We start from the raw sequence: 17984 nt of genomic DNA, 5'->3' as shown, positions 1-17984 counted from the left end.
CTCATATGCATGTTTCAGGGAATTAGGCTAGCCAGCAATGATAGAATTTCTAATTATAGACTTATTCAACTGGGGAAATAACTATAGAAAGTTTATTTCAGAGTGTTGCTAGAATCATTATTCTGAAAGGTTTAAATGAGGAGGACTCAAATGCCCACATCCAGGACAAAACAATTCAAATGAAGTCATTGCCTTTGCACCAAATATTTGGACCATTTGATAACTTAAGTGATAAGTCTAGCTTCTGGTTTTCCTTCTGCTCCATTACTTCCTCCACCCTGACACGTAAATCTGTTCCTGCCTGTAGCCAAAGGCTAAAAATTCCTTTCTAATCTACTTTCACAGGTAGGAGACTGACCAAAAGAACTATTTGGTCCTTAATTAAAGCTTTCCATTTTGCTAAAAGATAAGAAAGAAGCACCCTACCTTTATCTCTGAAGTCTCTAGGAACAACTTTAGCTTCATATTATATTGAAATACAACATTCAAAATAATATCTGGCATCTTCTTGACATTCCACAGGCATTCTTGAAATAAATGATGCCAACAGTAGCTAAAAATGGTGAAGGAAATTACAGAAGTATTTGACTATCATCCAAAAGATTCCAACAGAGGAAAATTTCCCTCCACCCCACAAGCATCTTTAAGGCTTGGTACCAAAGAATGCTAAAGATTTTAACTGGCTGGCAAAATACATAGCAGGTGGCAAAATATTTTTTGACTTGGTAGCTGAACAGTTTCTTTCTCTTTCTTTCTTTCTTTCTTTCTTTCTTTCTTTCTTTCTTTCTTTCTTTCTTTCTTTCTTTCTTTTTCTTTCTTTTATACTTGACTGTATTATAAGCAAAAATAGTAATTAGAAAACAACAAAAATCAGGAATAATTTATGTATGATAGAGTCCATTCTATTTGAAAACAGCAAGTTTCTTCAATCTTTCATAGTAAATAGAAACTCTTAAGTGCTCAAACATTTGATTCTCTGCTCTCCCCTTGTGCTTCCCTGCCCGTTGAAATACGCAAACAACCTTTCATGCTTACTCTTATGAATCAACATGAAATTTGACAACACTTTCCCTTCCTCATTTCAGATATGACTCATTGCTCTTGGTGTAATCCCCAAGGACCAGAGAAGCTCTACTTTAAAGTAAGGAAACAAAAGAAGCACCTTTAATTCAAGCTGGTTTACCCAGAGAACTCTAATAGTTATTATTCACCAACTTCTTAAGTACAACATTATAAAGCTAAGTGCTTGAAGAGTCCTCTCTTCATCTTTCCCAGGGGAAACCACTGTAGAAAAGCTGGAGAGGTAGCCTGACTGATAAGTCTTGGACTTGAAGTTTATCAGCAGTTCTACTTAAACCATCTATTATCTCTAGGATGCTATTGGATTTTAGCTTTGGGAACATTTTCTTTTACTTCCAAGATTTTGGATCATCTTCCCTCCAGACCCTTCTGAGTTTGCATACAAGTAATAGATCTGAGCTACTTGTTAAGAGTCTTTCTATTTTAAAACTTGACCCTTTTTCTGCTGTGGTTTACCCCACCTCCCAGTCTCTCTCAGAAAGGGCTGCAAAGCTCAATTCACTACAGAAATCTTAAATCATCTAGAAAAGCCTGTGATCTTTCAAACAATATTTAAATAGAAAGGAAAGAAGAACATGGCACTCTGAGTAAAATTCTACTTACCCTTACTTGAAAATAGGAAAAAGTAAATAAAAAGCTGAGGTCCCTTTACTTTTCCATATCTCAGAAACATCTAGTCCCAAGAGAAACCGTTTCTTGGTTGAGAAGATGAGAAGAGTTGAAGTTAAACAATGATCTTTTTTCCCATTTCTTAAAAAAAAAAAAAAAAAAAAAAGGCCAGCAGAGGCAAATGCTCAGTTGGACAAATTGTTTCAGCAGATGTTCATTGTCCCAGGGAGAAAACAGCCTCTACTTTGCAGCTTAACACTTGCAAATTTAGAAACTTACATATTTTTAACTTGAGATGGTCCATGCGGTATGAGATGTAAATATTACAATCATTTGTATGAGTAAGTGGTTACAATCTACTGTTAAAGTCTACAGAATGCTGGTGACTTGTTTTATCCTGATATGGTTGATGCAACAATTATCACCCATCTGAGCTTTTCAAGCATCTGTAAGTTTTTATTCCCATTTACAATGGCACTCTGAAAGAATATTAATATTTATAGTAACATTTATAGAGTATTTATGATGTACCAAGCACTTATAATTGTTCTATGAAGTCAAGTACTATTAGTGTGCCTATTTAAAAATGTGCAAGCTAAGGTTCATACAAGTTAAGTAACTTACCTAGAAGTATTGGCATTGGCATGCAAATACAGGCAGTTTGACTCTACAACAGGGGTCATCAAACCTTTTCTGTAAACGGCCAGGTAATAAATAATATTTTAGGCTTTAGAAGCCATAAAGTCCATTGCAACAACTCAACTTTGTCTTTGCAGAACAAAAGTAGCCTGAGACAATATATAAACAAATGCGTTGTTCCCACTCATAAAAAAATTTTTATGGTCATTGAAATTTGAATTTCATCTAATTTCCATGTGTCACAAAGTATTATCCTTCTTTTGATTTTTTTCAACTGTTTGAACATGTAAAAACAATTCTTACCCCATGGGTTCTACAAAAACACATAGCAGGCTGGATTTGGCCCACAGATTAGTTTGTCAACCCCTGCTCAAGGCTTTTCTTGATTATACTATTTTTCTAATTGTGTCTTTTTATAATTTTTTCAAACAGCTAATGGAACTGCATTTACATTCTAGCATTATCAAATTATGGCAGACTTATCATATGAAATTTTTTTGGGAAATAAGATTTGTTTTTTATATCTCTATATATAGAAAGCTGAATCATATGAAATTGGCCAATATGTAACTGTTTGACCTATAAAAGTGGCAACTTTGTATGTTTCAACATAACATTTTTTTTTTAAATTTTTTTTTCAACGTTTATTTATTTTTGGGACAGAGAGAGGCAGAGCATGAACAGGGGAGGGGCAGAGAGAGAGGGAGACACAGAATCGGAAACAGGCTCCAGGCTCTGAGCCATCAGCCCAGAGCCCGACGCGGGGCTCGAACTCACAGACCGCGAGATCGTGACCTGGCTGAAGTCGGACGCTTAACCGACTGCGCCACCCAGGCGCCCCTCAACATAACATTTATAAATGTCCATTGCCTTAGGAGATTAACACTTCATTAGCATGAGGAAAGCATAGGCTAGTGGTTAAGAGAACATCACGAAAACAAGCATCAGATGTGTAAGGCACTAGTTGATCTTTACAGTTCCCAGGGCACCTGGGTGGTTCAGTCAGTTAAGCATCTGACTTTAGCTCAGGTCATGACCTCACATTTTGTGGGTTCGAGCCCCGCATTGGGCTCTGTGCTGACAGCTCAGAGCCTGGAGCCTGCTTCGGATTCTATGTCTCTCTCTCTGTCTGTCTCTGTCTCTGTCTCTCTCTCTCTCTCAAAAATGAATAAAAATTTTTTTTAAAAAAAGTTAAAGTTCCTGTAGAGGGGTGCCTGAGTGGCTCAGTTGGTTAAGTGCCAACTTTGGATCAGGTAATGATCTCACCGTTTGTGGGTTCGAGTCCCGCATTGGGCTCTGTGCTGACAGCTCAGAGCCTGAGCCTGCTTCAAGTTCTGTGTCTCCCTCTCTCTCTGTCCCTCCCCCACTCATGCTCTGTCTGTCTCTTTCTCAAAAATAAATAACAAACATTAAAAAATTTTTAAGAAAATAAAGTTCCTTTAGATTCTTTCTATGAAATGAATTAGGATAGCCTATGACTGACTGAGTGAGAAGGGGGAACACTTACTATTATGTAATTTCTCTGTGACAAGTACTAAACTGTGCCATCTCATTTCGTTTCTGTAATGACACTGTGAGATCAGTATTTTTACTCAATCCATTAAGAAATTTGCTTGCATTCAGACCACTAGATAGATGGCAAAGTCTGCACTTAAACAAAAAAGAAAATACTTCTCTTTGTTTTGCTCACACAACAAAGGCAATTACACTGCTGTCAGTACCACTAAGACTTCTGAGATTAAATTCAACCTTTTCTTCAAATTCATTGCTAGAAAACCAGTTATAAGCCATAGTATTAGAATTTCTCTCATTTTTCAGGGGTGCCTGGGTGGCGCAGTCGGTTAAGCGTCCGACTTCAGCCAGGTCACAATCTCGCGGTCCGTGAGTTCGAGCCCCGCGTCGGGCTCTGGGCTGATGGCTCAGAGCCTGGAGCCTGTTTCCGATTCTGTGTCTCCCTCTCTCTCTGCCCCTCCCCCGTTCATGCTCTGTCTCTCTCTGTCCCAAAAATAAATAAACGTTGAAAAAAAAAATTAAAAAAAAAAAAAAGAATTTCTCTCATTTTTCAGTAAACTCCAGGAAATATACTTACATAATTTAAAACCACTTTTTGTAGCCACATTTATATTGTTCCTTTGGAATTTCTTACACAAATAACTCCCTAGTTGGGTAAGATCTCAACTTAACGTTTAAATGAAAAAGAAGAGGGAGGATAAATCTCAGCTTTTGGTAAACACCATCTTAATAAGTTAAATGATTACTTAAAAACTGGTAGGTTCACAGAGCCTGAGAATTTTAAAGCATCAAATCCTTTTATTCACATTTTAACATATTAGTACAACATTTAACTCCTGCACATCCTAATAAAATAATTTTGCATATACTAAGAAAACAAGCATTAGGAAAGGAAAGAAACTATAAAGAAAAATCAAAAGACATATTGAGACCAGAACATTAAAATTGTATTGCTTCATTTATGTTTCTCATTTTCTATCTAAAATTTTTTTTTTCAACGTTTATTTATTTTTGGGACAGAGAGAGACAGAGCATGAACGGGGGAGGGGCAGAGAGAGAGGGAGACACAGAATCGGAAACAGGCTCCAGGCTCTGAGCCATCAGCCCAGAGCCCGACGCAGGGCTCGAACTCAGGGACCGCGAGATCGTGACCTGGCTGAAGTCGGACGCTTAACCGACTGCGCCACCCAGGCGCCCCTCTCATTTTCTATCTAAAGAAGAAACCAATAATCTCATCAATGACTACAGAGAAATAAAGTATAAAACAGATAAGGAATTCTAAATAGTTCACCAGAGACAGAGCTATGTACCAGAAGAAAAGAATTATTCCAAGTTACACTTATACTGGAAAGGTACATTACTGCTCTTTTTCTTTTCTCCTTTTTTTTTTTTTTCTTTTCCTTTTCTTTTCTTTCCTGTTACCATTTTTCTTGGCATAGAAAATAAAATAAACTTCAGGCATGACTGGTCTCTTTCCTCTCACAAGTTTCCATCTTTATTTTTATGTCTTTTCCCCCCTAAATGCCAGATTGACTATTCTTATTAACATTATTTCAACTCATCAAATATTCTATTTCCTTTCATTCAAAATTTACTTCAAAGTCAGTGTTCTCTGGAATGCACACCAAGCAAGTTGAAAATAGAGACATTTGCCAGAAAGTGAAGCTCAGAAATTAATGAAAAGGTTCTTGGCAGTCCCCAAGAAACAGAGTTTACATGCAAAAAAAGTATCAACTTCTGCAACCATTTATATGCACCAGATTCTGTTGTTGTTTTGTTTTTGGTATATTATAGACCAAAATCAAAGATGGTTGACAGAAAAGGGGATTTGAGATCTTCCCATCCTCTATAACATAATCACTACAAAATTAAGGTTCATGTATTATTCACTGCTGAATTTCCAACATAAAACTATTTCTGGAAAATGATAGGTGCTCAATAAATATCTATAGAATTGTGAATGTTTGTTGAAGAGTTGACTTTACACATGAAATCAGGAACACAGCAATTAAATAGATGATATTAGTGCCTTGCCTTAATGAATCCTTCCTTATCCACGAGTTGAAGCAATGAGGGAAATATTCTACAAATCATGAAAACATAGCACTATTTAGTAATATGGACATAACACGGGCTTAACGATAATGTGACCATTGTCATTTTGCTACTAGTCATAATGAAGAAAGGGAAAAGTGGATAATCCAGTCAGATCATGATTCCTAGGCATTCCATAGGCAGTTTTCAGAAAGTTCAATTAAAAATTAGGTGTGATCCTGTAGGTCAATATTTATAAGCAAGTGGAATAAAGAAGGAACATGAGATTTCAGGATGTTTGAAAACAAAAATTCTAACCCATAATCATGCATTTAGCCACAATAAAGTATCTGAGACCTGTAAAGCGGGGTTTCTCAGTTTCGGCTTTATTGACATTTGGTATCCCATACTTCTTTGTTGTAGGGAATGTGCTGGGCAGGATGTTCAGCAGCGTCCTTGTCCTCTACCCCCTAGATGCTGAGTACTCCACCCCCTTTGTTGCTGAGACCAAAAAATATCTTCAGACATTGCCAAATTGAGGACAGCTGCTCAAAAAAAGAAGGAAAAGAGAGACAGCATTCTCAGGGTTTAGAAATACTTTTAAGCAAAAAAAAAAAAAAAAAAAAGGAACTTCTAAGAGTGATTCAAAAATATCATTGTAGTTGAGGAGTTAAAAATCTTAGTTTAACAACAACTTTAAGGACAAAAGAAAGAAATATCCCCAGTGCCTTATCAGAGCAAGGTAAAGTTTGGTACTGATTATGTATCAACAGTAGGACAAATAATATTACTAAAATATGTTGCATATGTCTTCTCCATTTTGAAAATAATTTTCTAATATTAGAGATCATTTTAGGTAAGAAGAGAATAAGAAAACACTTAAGTACTTTATATATTATTCTGAATTTCCAAAGTTAGGTAATTTCATATCAAAAGTGCATGGGAAAATTAGTTATCAAACCACAATGTTTTTAGGAATCTTTGAAATGATGTTTATGAGTAGTACCATGAAATAAATAATCCCATTTTTCAAAAAAATAAAAAAATAGATGATGTTAAAAAATTGATATGCTGATTAGTAAAGATCCCTAACATACTTGTAGAAGATGAAAGAAATGTTAAGAGCCTACAGTAGAAGAAATGATTGTCAAAAACCTTGAGTTCACTATAAATGAGATATGTCAAATTAATCTCATACTTGACTTGGTTTCTTGAATCGTACATCAGGGTAATGCGATAAATACAGTGTATCTTGATTTCTGTTTGTCAAATAGTCTTAGGATGATCATATTCTTGCGACAAACAGGAAAAGCATGCTCTCGTTACCAATACGGTTTATTTCCCCCACACCATCAGCTAGCCATTCTCCCCACCTTCCAACATTCACCCACTCTCTCAAAATACAGGGCCAAAGCCGTTAGAATCACATATCAGTAAATGCCCTTAAAAGTCTATCATTTTGTAGTATTTCAGTCACCGTGACCCACAAGTTACTAATGAATTCAGTGTCTTCTCAATTAAGGTTGAACAAAATTTTATAGACTGATTTCCATCCCAGCCTAGATAGACATCATTTTTCTTTTTCTTTTTTTTTGCAAAACTCCTAATTCACAGAGAAGCAAATCAACATCAGTTAATATTTGTTTAATTAAAAAAATACCATTCAGAAATAAAGTCAAGACTTTTTGTTATACTATTAAATATTTTCTTTATAGCTGTTTTATTAATATCACAATTGCTGTTATACTGATAAAAAAGTTGTGTGCTAGATATGAGAAGTCTGCTTATAAGACACTGTATCAGTCTTTCACTCCACTCTATCCATCCCATATATTCACCTGTCACCTTGCTCCAATAATTGCAAAAATGAGCAAAATCTTTAGAGTACAGATATTTTAAGCACCATGGTACCAGTAATATCAAAAGTGTATTTTCAGGGCAACCAGCACTTTTTGACAAGGTAAATAAAGGAATGTAAACTAGAAAAGAATTGTTTAATTACATCTTACCTGAAAACAAATGCAGCTCCAACAAAAAATAGGAACACATTACGCCAAGTATACATAACCACAAGCCATGCATTTATTTAAATGGCTGCTTCAATTTCACTACTACATAAATAAAGAATAGAGCGTAATGAAAATTTGTGAGAACTAATAACACTGTGATTCTTTATTTTAGTTAATTAAAAAAGGCGGAGGAATTCAAAAAAGACTCCCGTTTGGCACGTTAAAAATAAATGGATTTAACTATCACTTCATCAATATCATTCCACATAATAGTTTCATTGCCAGGGTATTGGTTCACTTGTGGAAAACCTAAATCATATTATCAGGTAAAGGCATGCTGCAATGATTTCTTTCCAGCATCAACTGGGGTTCATATTACACAGGTCATATTTATACTCAAGTGTCTTCAAACTCTGAACAAATGGAAACTTCCCTAACGAGACAACAAATATTTGACCTGACTTGTATCCATTTTGATGATTTTTCTTGTAAAGGAACTATATTCCCAGGAAACCGAGAGCCATGGAAGAGATGAAGTAAAATAAGACTTTGAAAAAAAGATTAATAACAGCATTCAAATTTGCAATTCAAATCAATTTGTTTTCAGCGTATAGTACACATGAACTCTGTGATGTTTTAAGTGTAAGTTCATGGGATTGTAGGGTTCAACCTAAATCTATGAAAATATGAATTCCTTAAGAATGGAAGGATGATTTGAACCAACAAACTTGACTCACAGAGTCCCTTTCCAGTACTTGTACCCACCATGAGCACTGTATTAAGTAAGCCTGGGAACAAGTGACTTTAAATCAAGGAATGAGGTTTTCCTTCCTGAGGAAGAAAGGGGACTTTTTTGTTTGGATCAAACATGTTAGTAGTATTACTGTTAAGTACAAGGACCCTGATTTTAACTTCAAGACAAAATTATGAAGAAAACAGCCAATAGAAAACGGATAATGAAAATATGTGTGGTTTTAAGAGATGAGTAACCAAGTTATAAATAAAATCAACAAGTCTTCCTATTGAAGTTAACAAATATAAAGCCCCTTTCTCAGTTGGAACAAGTCAAACAAGATTTGAAATCTTTTCTCCAAACGGAAATAGTGATATTCTCTTCCATAGCAATGATTTTAATATTTCAACTCTACACACACTGACAACTTCTTGGTTTACACATATTTGCTACTCTGAAATCAAGAAGAAACAAACTCTAGAGCTGGTCTCACAAGTCTATTATTATCTCTACCTCTTTTTTTTTTTTCTCTCAGAAACTTCAGCTGGAAGAAAATCAACTTAACATGATTTTACATGAAACCACCCTAAGTATTTAAAGTCATCATTTTTGATCCCCTCATTCACTCAACATAAAAGCATTTAAATGATTTAGGAAAAGTTAAGCATTAGGAAGGTAGCACTTTCAAATCCAAATCTTACCTGGTCAATTGAAATGGAACAACACCCCTGAAAGACTTCTTGATTTGTGCTCCTCCTCAAGGGACAACTAAATCAGGCAGCCTATATTCTTAAACCCTCAAAGAAAAATCAGGAAGCTTGATCTGTGCACATAATGGCCTGCATAATGTAAGAAAGCGCCGTTTCTTGGCAACTAGAAAACAATCCTTTTCAATTAACTCACAGCAATTGGCCCACATTTGTTGTTAAACACAGAGTAAAGAAAATGTTTTAAGAACTCAAAAGAACTTGGTAATAGCTCACCAAGAAAGTCAGATCAGTTTGTTCATTTTGAAAAGCATTTTTAATTAATTGACTGCCCATTCCAATTGCCTAACCCTTTCCTAAGAGCTTTCATTGACACACCTGTCTCACTTCCTTGTTGTATATTATTTACTTAAAACCCAGTCCTGAATAGTTGCATCTGTTGCTACAGAAACACAGCGAAAGCAGGAACAATGGTTCTAGCAAAGCAGAGGCATGTAATGTTACTCTGCTTTTGGTCATTTTGTATGCCATATTTCACTTTCTAAAATGTCAGCTTCAGTGTGGCCCTGGATGCTCATTAGGATACATAATTCAAAGCAGTTGTATGTTATGGTCTTGTAGCCGCTAAAGACCACCTTCAGCAGGCACACATTTAGGTGATATATAAGAAGTGCAGCTGGGCTAAATTGATTTTCTGCTATATCAACTGTTTTGAAAGGGCTCATATATACTTATGAGAATCTGGCCTTCTTCTTACAGTGCTGTGCATTCTTACATATAGATTGGAAATTTCATGTTTCAGAAGGGATCCTGTATTGGAGCCCTTTTTAAGAATCTCTGTTCCAAAAGGCAAGTGGTGAGGAAAATAAAAGTTATACACAAATAATTTTTGCTGTTACACTTTACCATTTTAAATAGAAAAGATTTAACTATCTGTATGGTTACATCTCCCAAATGAGAAGATAGCTTAAAATGGATAATTTCCATATCCAACCAAAGCCAAATTGCTTGAAGTTTGTCTTTATCACCTCTTCACTTTGCCAGAATTGACTAAGAGTGTATATTATGGTGTTGAACTTCAACAGCTCTTTTATTTTCTTTTTTTCTCCTTTTATCATCCAAATTTCTATAAAATGCATCTGCCTCATCTTGCTATCATTAACAGGCAATTTTTCTTAGGTATTATTTTAAAAACATATCCTTTTGGGGGCATTATGTTTTCATAAAGCACTTTCTCTGTTGGTGGGAATTGGAGGCAGTGTTGTATAATGTTGAAGGTGATGTATTTAGGCAGACCTTCTGGCACCTTCAAATCATACTCTTGACAGCTGTGTCCCCATGGGAAGTGTCTATCCACTTCCCATGGATAGAACAGCCTGGCATAATTTTACAAGTGTTTCTTCAGCTTTAGTGCTAACCCTTACCCTTGCTAGCTCTATGTCCTTAGGCAGATTAAACATTTTGCGTCTCAGTTCCCTTATATGTCAAATGGATTTAATAATATTTACATTATAGGGTTGTTGTGATGATTGACCAAGATTACATATGCAAAATTTCTTAAAACAGTGGCCAGAAGATGGTAAGGGCCCGAAGGTTAGCTGTGTTTTTAACATCATTGTTGTTGTTATTAATATTCCTAAACTAAATAACTTTCAAGGTCCTTTTCAGATTTAGGATTTCAAAGATTCTATAGAATTCTTAGGTAAAAATCTAAAATAACATAAAAAAAGTCTCTAGAGGCATATAATATAAAATTATCTTTTCTTTTTAATAGTTAATCCTCATTTACTGTCTAATATGTCTAACATTTAGAACTTTTGTATCACTTTTCAGTAATAAAAGAAAATGCACACTTATTCTGAAAAGTGGGGAGTTTCTTTATGAAAAATGCCCTCATATTAAATACATTGCCTTAGTTTAATTTTTTTTTTTTCAACGTTTATTTATTTTTGGGACAGAGAGAGACAGAGCATGAACGGGGGAGGGGCAGAGAGAGAGGGAGGCACAGAATCGGAAACAGGCTCCAGGCTCTGAGCCATCAGCCCAGAGCCTGACGCGGGGCTCGAACTCACAGACCGCGAGATCGTGACCTGGCTGAAGTCGGACGCTTAACCGACTGCGCCACCCAGGCGCCCCACATTGCCTTAGTTTAACCAAAGGGATAGAGAAACAGAAATTCTGTAAGAATTTTTTTTTCAAGACATTTTATTTCATGCAATACAATTATTAAAAGGTTCACAAGCTTTTGCTTCAGCTTTTGGCATTCATTTGGATGTATTTTTAGCCAGCAGCTGCAAATCCTAATTTTTAAGGAGAACTGTATGCTTTTGAGTATTTGCTATAAACATAGTCCTGCCAGAGTGGGCCATAAAGACTCCATCGGATCCTCTCCAGCTTGAAAGGCAAGTTTAACCTGAGGTCTCTGCTGAATCCGTTATGCAGCTCCCTCAATCAAAATACTCACCTTCTCTCTGCTAGGAAAAAAATTCAAAATTAGTAAGAGGCCAAATGAACCAGTCTTCCTCAGAAAGATTGGATTCAGCTACTTAGGTAGATATTTACTATTATCTGCTTGGTATATGACAGTTGCATCCCTTGGTCTTTATTTCTGACAGTCTTGTTTGCCTCAGTATCCTGAAATAGCAAATTTTGGCACAGGGCAAATTAACCTATGAAATCTTAAAAAAAAACAAAAAAAACCTGAAAGGACAATATTTGTGTAAAAGTGCTGAACTCCGGAGGTTGTAACAGAAATACTCTGTAAAATATCAATCTAGTGTCTCTCTTCACGGAAGAGTGCATGTAATATGAAAGCAGTGCTGTATATGCTGCTGGGAAATGTGAACTCCTCCCCACAAATTCTGTGGTAATCTAAGTCACTGAGTGAATTTCCTTCCATATAACTCTGAAAAAAGTCTTCAAAGTTCAGTGCTACCAACTTGAACAGCACAAAAACATAGCATAACATATGGTATTTAGTAGTAACGTTTGGGTATCCTTATTTCTGATTCAAGTATGATGTTGAAAAATGATTCAGATGGGAAATACTAGCACTTAAACAAAAATAAAGTCAGTGCTGTTGTACAAAAACATGTAGAGGTCATAGATAATCCCCACAAGTCATCAATTTGCAAACAAGACATTGTCTCACATGACACAAATTGATAAGGACAGTGCAAAACAATTCTTATGGGTAGTATTTAATGATGAAATATTTTGCAAAATAAAATATTTTATAAGCATTGGCTAAAAATACGAATAAAATTTTAGTAGGGTATACTCAGTCAAAATATAATAGAGCCCAACCAAATTTTCTAAGTTCTCCCTTTTGGAGCAAGGAAAATTCAGGTATGAAAATTCAGGTATGAGAAGTTGCTTGGATGCCCATCAGAAGGGTGCTGTTTCTATAAATTAGAATTCTAATCTGCAAGCCTCACAGTAAGAAAGAACTGACCTTGGGAAACTTATCAACATGCAGATTCTTTGGCCACAAACCCAGAGATACTTATTGAACATCTTCAGTGAGGCCAAGGAATCTGTATTTCAGTAGGTTTTCCTCACATGGATGCAGGTGAGTTTAAGGGCACAGTTGAGAACTATCCATCCAGAGAAACACAGTTTGGCTCAATCTCTGCTTCTCTGACAGAGGGAACACTTGGACAATTGAAAGAGGAGGAAGGTGGCCCAAAGGAAGAAATGCAATTGGTCATGAGGAAGAGTAGGAAAACACAGCTCAGCTTCCCTGGGCCAGAGACAAGGATGGAAAAGGGTAGAGCATGAATCTTGAGAGACAAAGGGAAGATACCTTTAATGATATCCTATTTCATACTTATAGTGACATTTCATGTAATGGTATAAAAGTTAACATCCTTAACATAGACTACCAGGCTGCTTCTCTTATCTCTCATTTCTTACTATTTCCCTAGCTGACCCCACTTGCCCTGCTAACTATTCCTTAAAACGGGTTATCTTTTTCTACTTCCTTTACATCTTTCTTTAAATGTCAAAAGTCCTTCTGTCACCACACTACCTAAAACCACACCCACTGCCAACCTCATTGACACTCCCTAATCTCTTCCTGTCTTAATTTTCCCTTTATCATTTATTACCATATTCATGTTGTTCATTTTCTGTCTAGACTGTAAGCTCTGTGATGGCAGGGATTTTGACCTGTTTTGTTTACAGATATATCCCCAGCATCTACATGTTACCTGATAAATGATAACTAGTACTACACAGGATTAAAGAGGCTTCCCAGTAAAAGGAAAAGGATTTTATTCAGCACTAGAAGTAGAGAAAAATTTCATTTAAAATATTTGATTTTTAAAAAATTCTCTGTGTTTCAGAGAAGAAGACGGGTGCCAGGGTGGTTCAGTCAGTAAAGCGTCTGACTTCAGCTCAGGTCATGATCTCACCGTTCATGGGTTCAAACCCAGTGTTCGGTTCTTTGCTGACAGCTCAGAGCCTGGAGCCTGCTCTGAATTCTGTCTCCTTTTTCTCTTCCTCCACCATTCTCTCTCTCTCTGTGTCTCTCTCTGTCTCTCTGTCTCTCTCTGTCTCTCTGTCTCTCTCTCTCTCTCTCAAAAATAAACATTAAAAATTTTTTGAAAAAAGAAAAAAGAACTGAAGTATGGGAATCTTTTCAACTGTTACAGTGCTCGAAGGTATATTTGTTTTCCCTTCTTTAACAAAAGTAAGCATGGGTAGTTATTGTTTAACCCTATCGAAAGCTAATAATTGTGTCACTTTAGCCTTGGGGAAATGAAAAACAGGAAACATTTTATTGAGGTGCGTAGATTCATGAGTAATATTTTAAAAGGTTATTTGAAGGTTGTTAACAGAATTGTTTTTGAACAGAGCTGTGGTAAGGTAAAATAAAAATCTGTATTTTTGAAAAACCATTAAAAATTAGAAATTGGCCACTGATATTCTGTTTCTTAACATACATGGCTAAACTTGAATATTATTTTTTGAATAAAACCATTACAGAAATAAACCTTAAGCAATGGAAATTATTATTCTAATTAATAATGGCAAGATTACTGTATTATATTGCAGAATGTTTCTTCCAAATAGTCTGACATACAAAGATTAAAGATAGGAATGACCTCACCAGTTCACTGAAAAGGGAGAAAAGGCCTTGCCTACCTCAAAATCTTTTCTTTACTCCTTTCCCAATTCTTGTTCCTTAGAAAAGTCCACTTTTATTTGTATATCACAAGGGACTTTCCTCCCATAATAACAGAAAAGACCTCTAAGTTGTTTGTAGTGACACGGTAATGGCTTGGTGGCTTTCCAATTGTCTTACTTACCTAGTGGACAGCTGAGTCCTGTTCAATGGACAGACCTCTGACACTGGGTACATAGAAGTGCCAGGGCAGGTGCAAAAGTATACTGTGTCTCCAACAGTGTTCTTTATATGTGTATTCCAAAATATTGTCTCTCTATGTCTTTTTCTTTCTTTTTCTTTCTTTCTTTCTTTCTTTCTTTCTTTCTTTCTTTCTTTCTTTCTTTCTTTCTTTCTTTCTTCCTTCCTTCCTTCCTTCCTTCCTTCCTTCCTTCCTTCCTTCCTTCCTTCCTTTCTTTCCCCCGTCTCTCTTCGCCCCCTTTCTCCCATCTCATACACACCACACACCCACACCCATACACACACACACAAAATACCTATTGAAAGTGTTTACTCTTATCTGCCTTGTTAACTGTGCATCTACTCTGTGCCAAGCACTGGTGAGTAAATGACATGTGTTATCTCATTTAACCAATAAACCAATCCTAGAAGGTGAATACTTTTATCTCCATGTTACAGGTATGGAAAATGAGCCACAGAGAGCGTAAGTAAATTTCCCAGTCACATTTATTAGTCAGAGAAGCTAAAACCAGATCTGACTGACACCAGAACTTATGCTTTTAGCCATCGCACTATATGGCCTCTCCTTAGCCTCCCACCACATCCAACATGTGAGTGTACTTGGAAGACCCCTGACCTTTGTGTGTTTAATAAATAATAACATAAAACAGAATGCCTGGCAGATCCACTGCTTGTAGCTCTCAGAATGGATTTCTTTAGTGCAATTACTTTTTTTTTTTTTTTTTTTTTTTTTTTTTTTTTTTGCTATTTATAAAACACCATGAATTTCTTTAAAGGACAAAAGAAACAAACATTTTCATGCAGTCTTATGTAATAATGTGCAATTTAGAACTAATCCTTTCAGTCCAGAGACGGAAGACTGACACTCTAAACAAAACTCATTGTGTTCTTTGGTGCTGCCATAACAAGGTATGTTTCAAGGATGAAATTCTGGCTGGCAGATAGATTTCTTGGCATCACTATACATGCATCACAGAAATTATTTTGTTTCAGAGGATTCAAACAAGATGCCTGACATTTTTTGGAAGATATTTCCACTTATAAATGTGGTAATTTGTTAGATAGTGGTGTTAATGGACAATAACAAAGGTTTTAATGGCTTGTGTCCTGTTTATAATTTTGTATGATGGGTAAAATGCATTTATTGAAACTCATCCTAATTCAGGTCTTGGTATATAATATTCTTGTAGCTCCCCTCGTCCACATGTAGAATTGCTCTGTATCCCATGGCACAATAAATGGAAACACTTTACTACATACTTAAGCTAACATGGAGCAGAGAGGAATATTCAGCTGCATATCTGTGTGGCCAGAGTTGCTCCCTATAATAGACCACTTGAAGAGCATCCATAGTTCTTCCACATCATTTCTTTGCCATTTGTTATTCAAGGCTGCTACAAGGTTATCAAAATGCCACATATTATTGGAGTATGGGAACCTGACTGTCATTCTGAAATGCAAGTAAAATCTCTGATAATGTAGGAATCTCCCTCAGGCCTAGAATAATCAAAAACTGAAAAGGGTCAAGAGAAGAACATAAGGGTCAGCCCTCTGCTTTTAGACAAATGACTGCTTACATCACCCAAGGTAGCCAGTAATGGTGTCCCCTCTTAAAGATAGAGGTAGAGAACTCTCATGGTGCCTCACCAGTTTTAACCTAAACCACAGAACTCCCTTTCTTTTCCTATCAAAATTCATTATTTCAACAGACACTTAAGGAGCATCCCCTATGTGTCTGGCATTATTATAAGGGTTGGTGATACAAAAGAAAGCAAGACAGCAAAGCCCTTTTGGTGGGTTTTAAAAAATGACTGCAAAATTCTTAGATATTCCTCACATTGAGAGGTGAGTATACATTCCTTCATTTTGAATGTGGGTGGGTTTATAACTACTTTGACTATAGACTAAGGAGAAATGATGCTAGGTGATTTCTGAGACCAAGTCATAAAAGATGAAACGGCATTTACCCTGCACATGAGAATACTTACACTCGAAGTCCCGAGTTCTAACTTAAGAAGTTCAACTACCCAAAGCTACCAAGGTGTGAGGAAGCTAAGCCACATGAACATGCCCCAGTTGACAATCAAGCTGAGCTCCCAGTCAACAGCTAGCTTTCAACTGCCAGACATGAGAATGAGCGCTCCTGGATATTCAGCCCAGTTGAACCTTCACATGACCATATAGTTCTGGACCACATTTGACAATGACTGCATCAGTAGCTCCAGGTAGGATCTTCCCCAAATTACTGGAAACAAAATCCTGAGAAGAATAAAATGAATGTAGATTTTTGTATGGATTTTCTATCTAGCAAGAGTAGCAGATTTTGTTACCTGGACGTGGGTTTTACCAGCACCGGTGAGCCTCATGGTGACTGTCAGTGAAGACTTGAAGGAGAGTGAATGGAATAGTATTGGGAGCTAGAAGATGGAAGATCTTTGATATATAGTGGTAGAAAGTTTGGGAAAACTGTCACCTACAGAAAATAGAAATGTATCTAGTGAACTAATTGATCTGGCTAGGGGTATTTCTGAGCTAAATGTTGAAAGTGACAACTGATTCCTTTTAGCTGCATAAGATAAAGAGATAGGAGCTAAAGAAGAAATTATTCCATTTTTAAGCAGGATGTAGGACAAATAAAAGTGGCTCCTGATTTGTTAGTTTCAAAGATAAAAATTTTTCTCATCCCCAGTTTCTTCCTGAAGAAGACACAAAAAGTGAGACAGAGCCTCTAGGCAAAGATCAAATCCAGGGTGCTGTCAGAAAATGTGGTCTCAAACACTATGAAGCAAAATGTATGGCTGTAAAGCCTTTTCTTAAGAATTGAATTATTTGAGGTGATTTCTCATAGACCCTTTCAAAAAGCCTTTTATGGGTTTTCAGGATATGCCTATTAATTTTCAATTAATAATAGCTCTTCTAAGAATCTTAAAGGAATGGGTCCCCAATAGCCTCAAAAGGAACCCAAGGTAGCAGTCTATTCTGAGGTCAGCTTTCCAGTTTTTGCATAGGGACACACTGTTTAAGATTGAATATTTTAAGCAAAAATCAAGGTATCGTATCACTATATAAAGCCAAAATCATGCCAAGTTACAGGTGAGATATATTTTTAAGAGGTTTCCCCAACAGATTCTAAAATACAACTTTTTTTATGGGAAGTATATACATGGCTATTGTGCTTTTGCCTGATCAAAGGCTCCTACAAAGGTATGTTTGTGGAGTCCTTAAGATGCAAGGACAACTACTGTTGTAGCAAGCATCAGGCATGCATTGGGATCCCCACTAGAGGCTGCTAA

The 17984-nt window shown here is 36.3% G+C and overlaps 1 protein-coding gene across 5 annotated transcripts in view; it reads left to right on the top strand.

Moving 5' to 3' along the window:
• The window catches only part of LOC147578575 (uncharacterized), a 114384-nt gene that overhangs the window by 44215 nt on the left and 52185 nt on the right, over positions 1 to 17984 (top strand). For all 5 annotated transcript variants that reach the window (XM_086719088.1, XM_086719086.1, XM_086719085.1 and 2 more), the window contains exon 4: positions 1086 to 1141. In XM_086719088.1, coding sequence (XP_086575214.1) covers positions 1086 to 1141 — 56 coding nt within the window. The remainder of the gene's footprint in view (positions 1 to 1085; positions 1142 to 17984) is intronic.

Source organism: Puma concolor, chromosome C1 (genome assembly GCF_028749965.1).
Source record: "Puma concolor isolate L17-30 chromosome C1, mPumCon1.1.hap2, whole genome shotgun sequence".
NCBI classification, from domain to species: Eukaryota; Metazoa; Chordata; class Mammalia; order Carnivora; family Felidae; genus Puma; species Puma concolor.
Note: the sequence above shows the minus strand (reverse complement) of the source record. Positions and strands in the feature narration are given on the sequence as shown.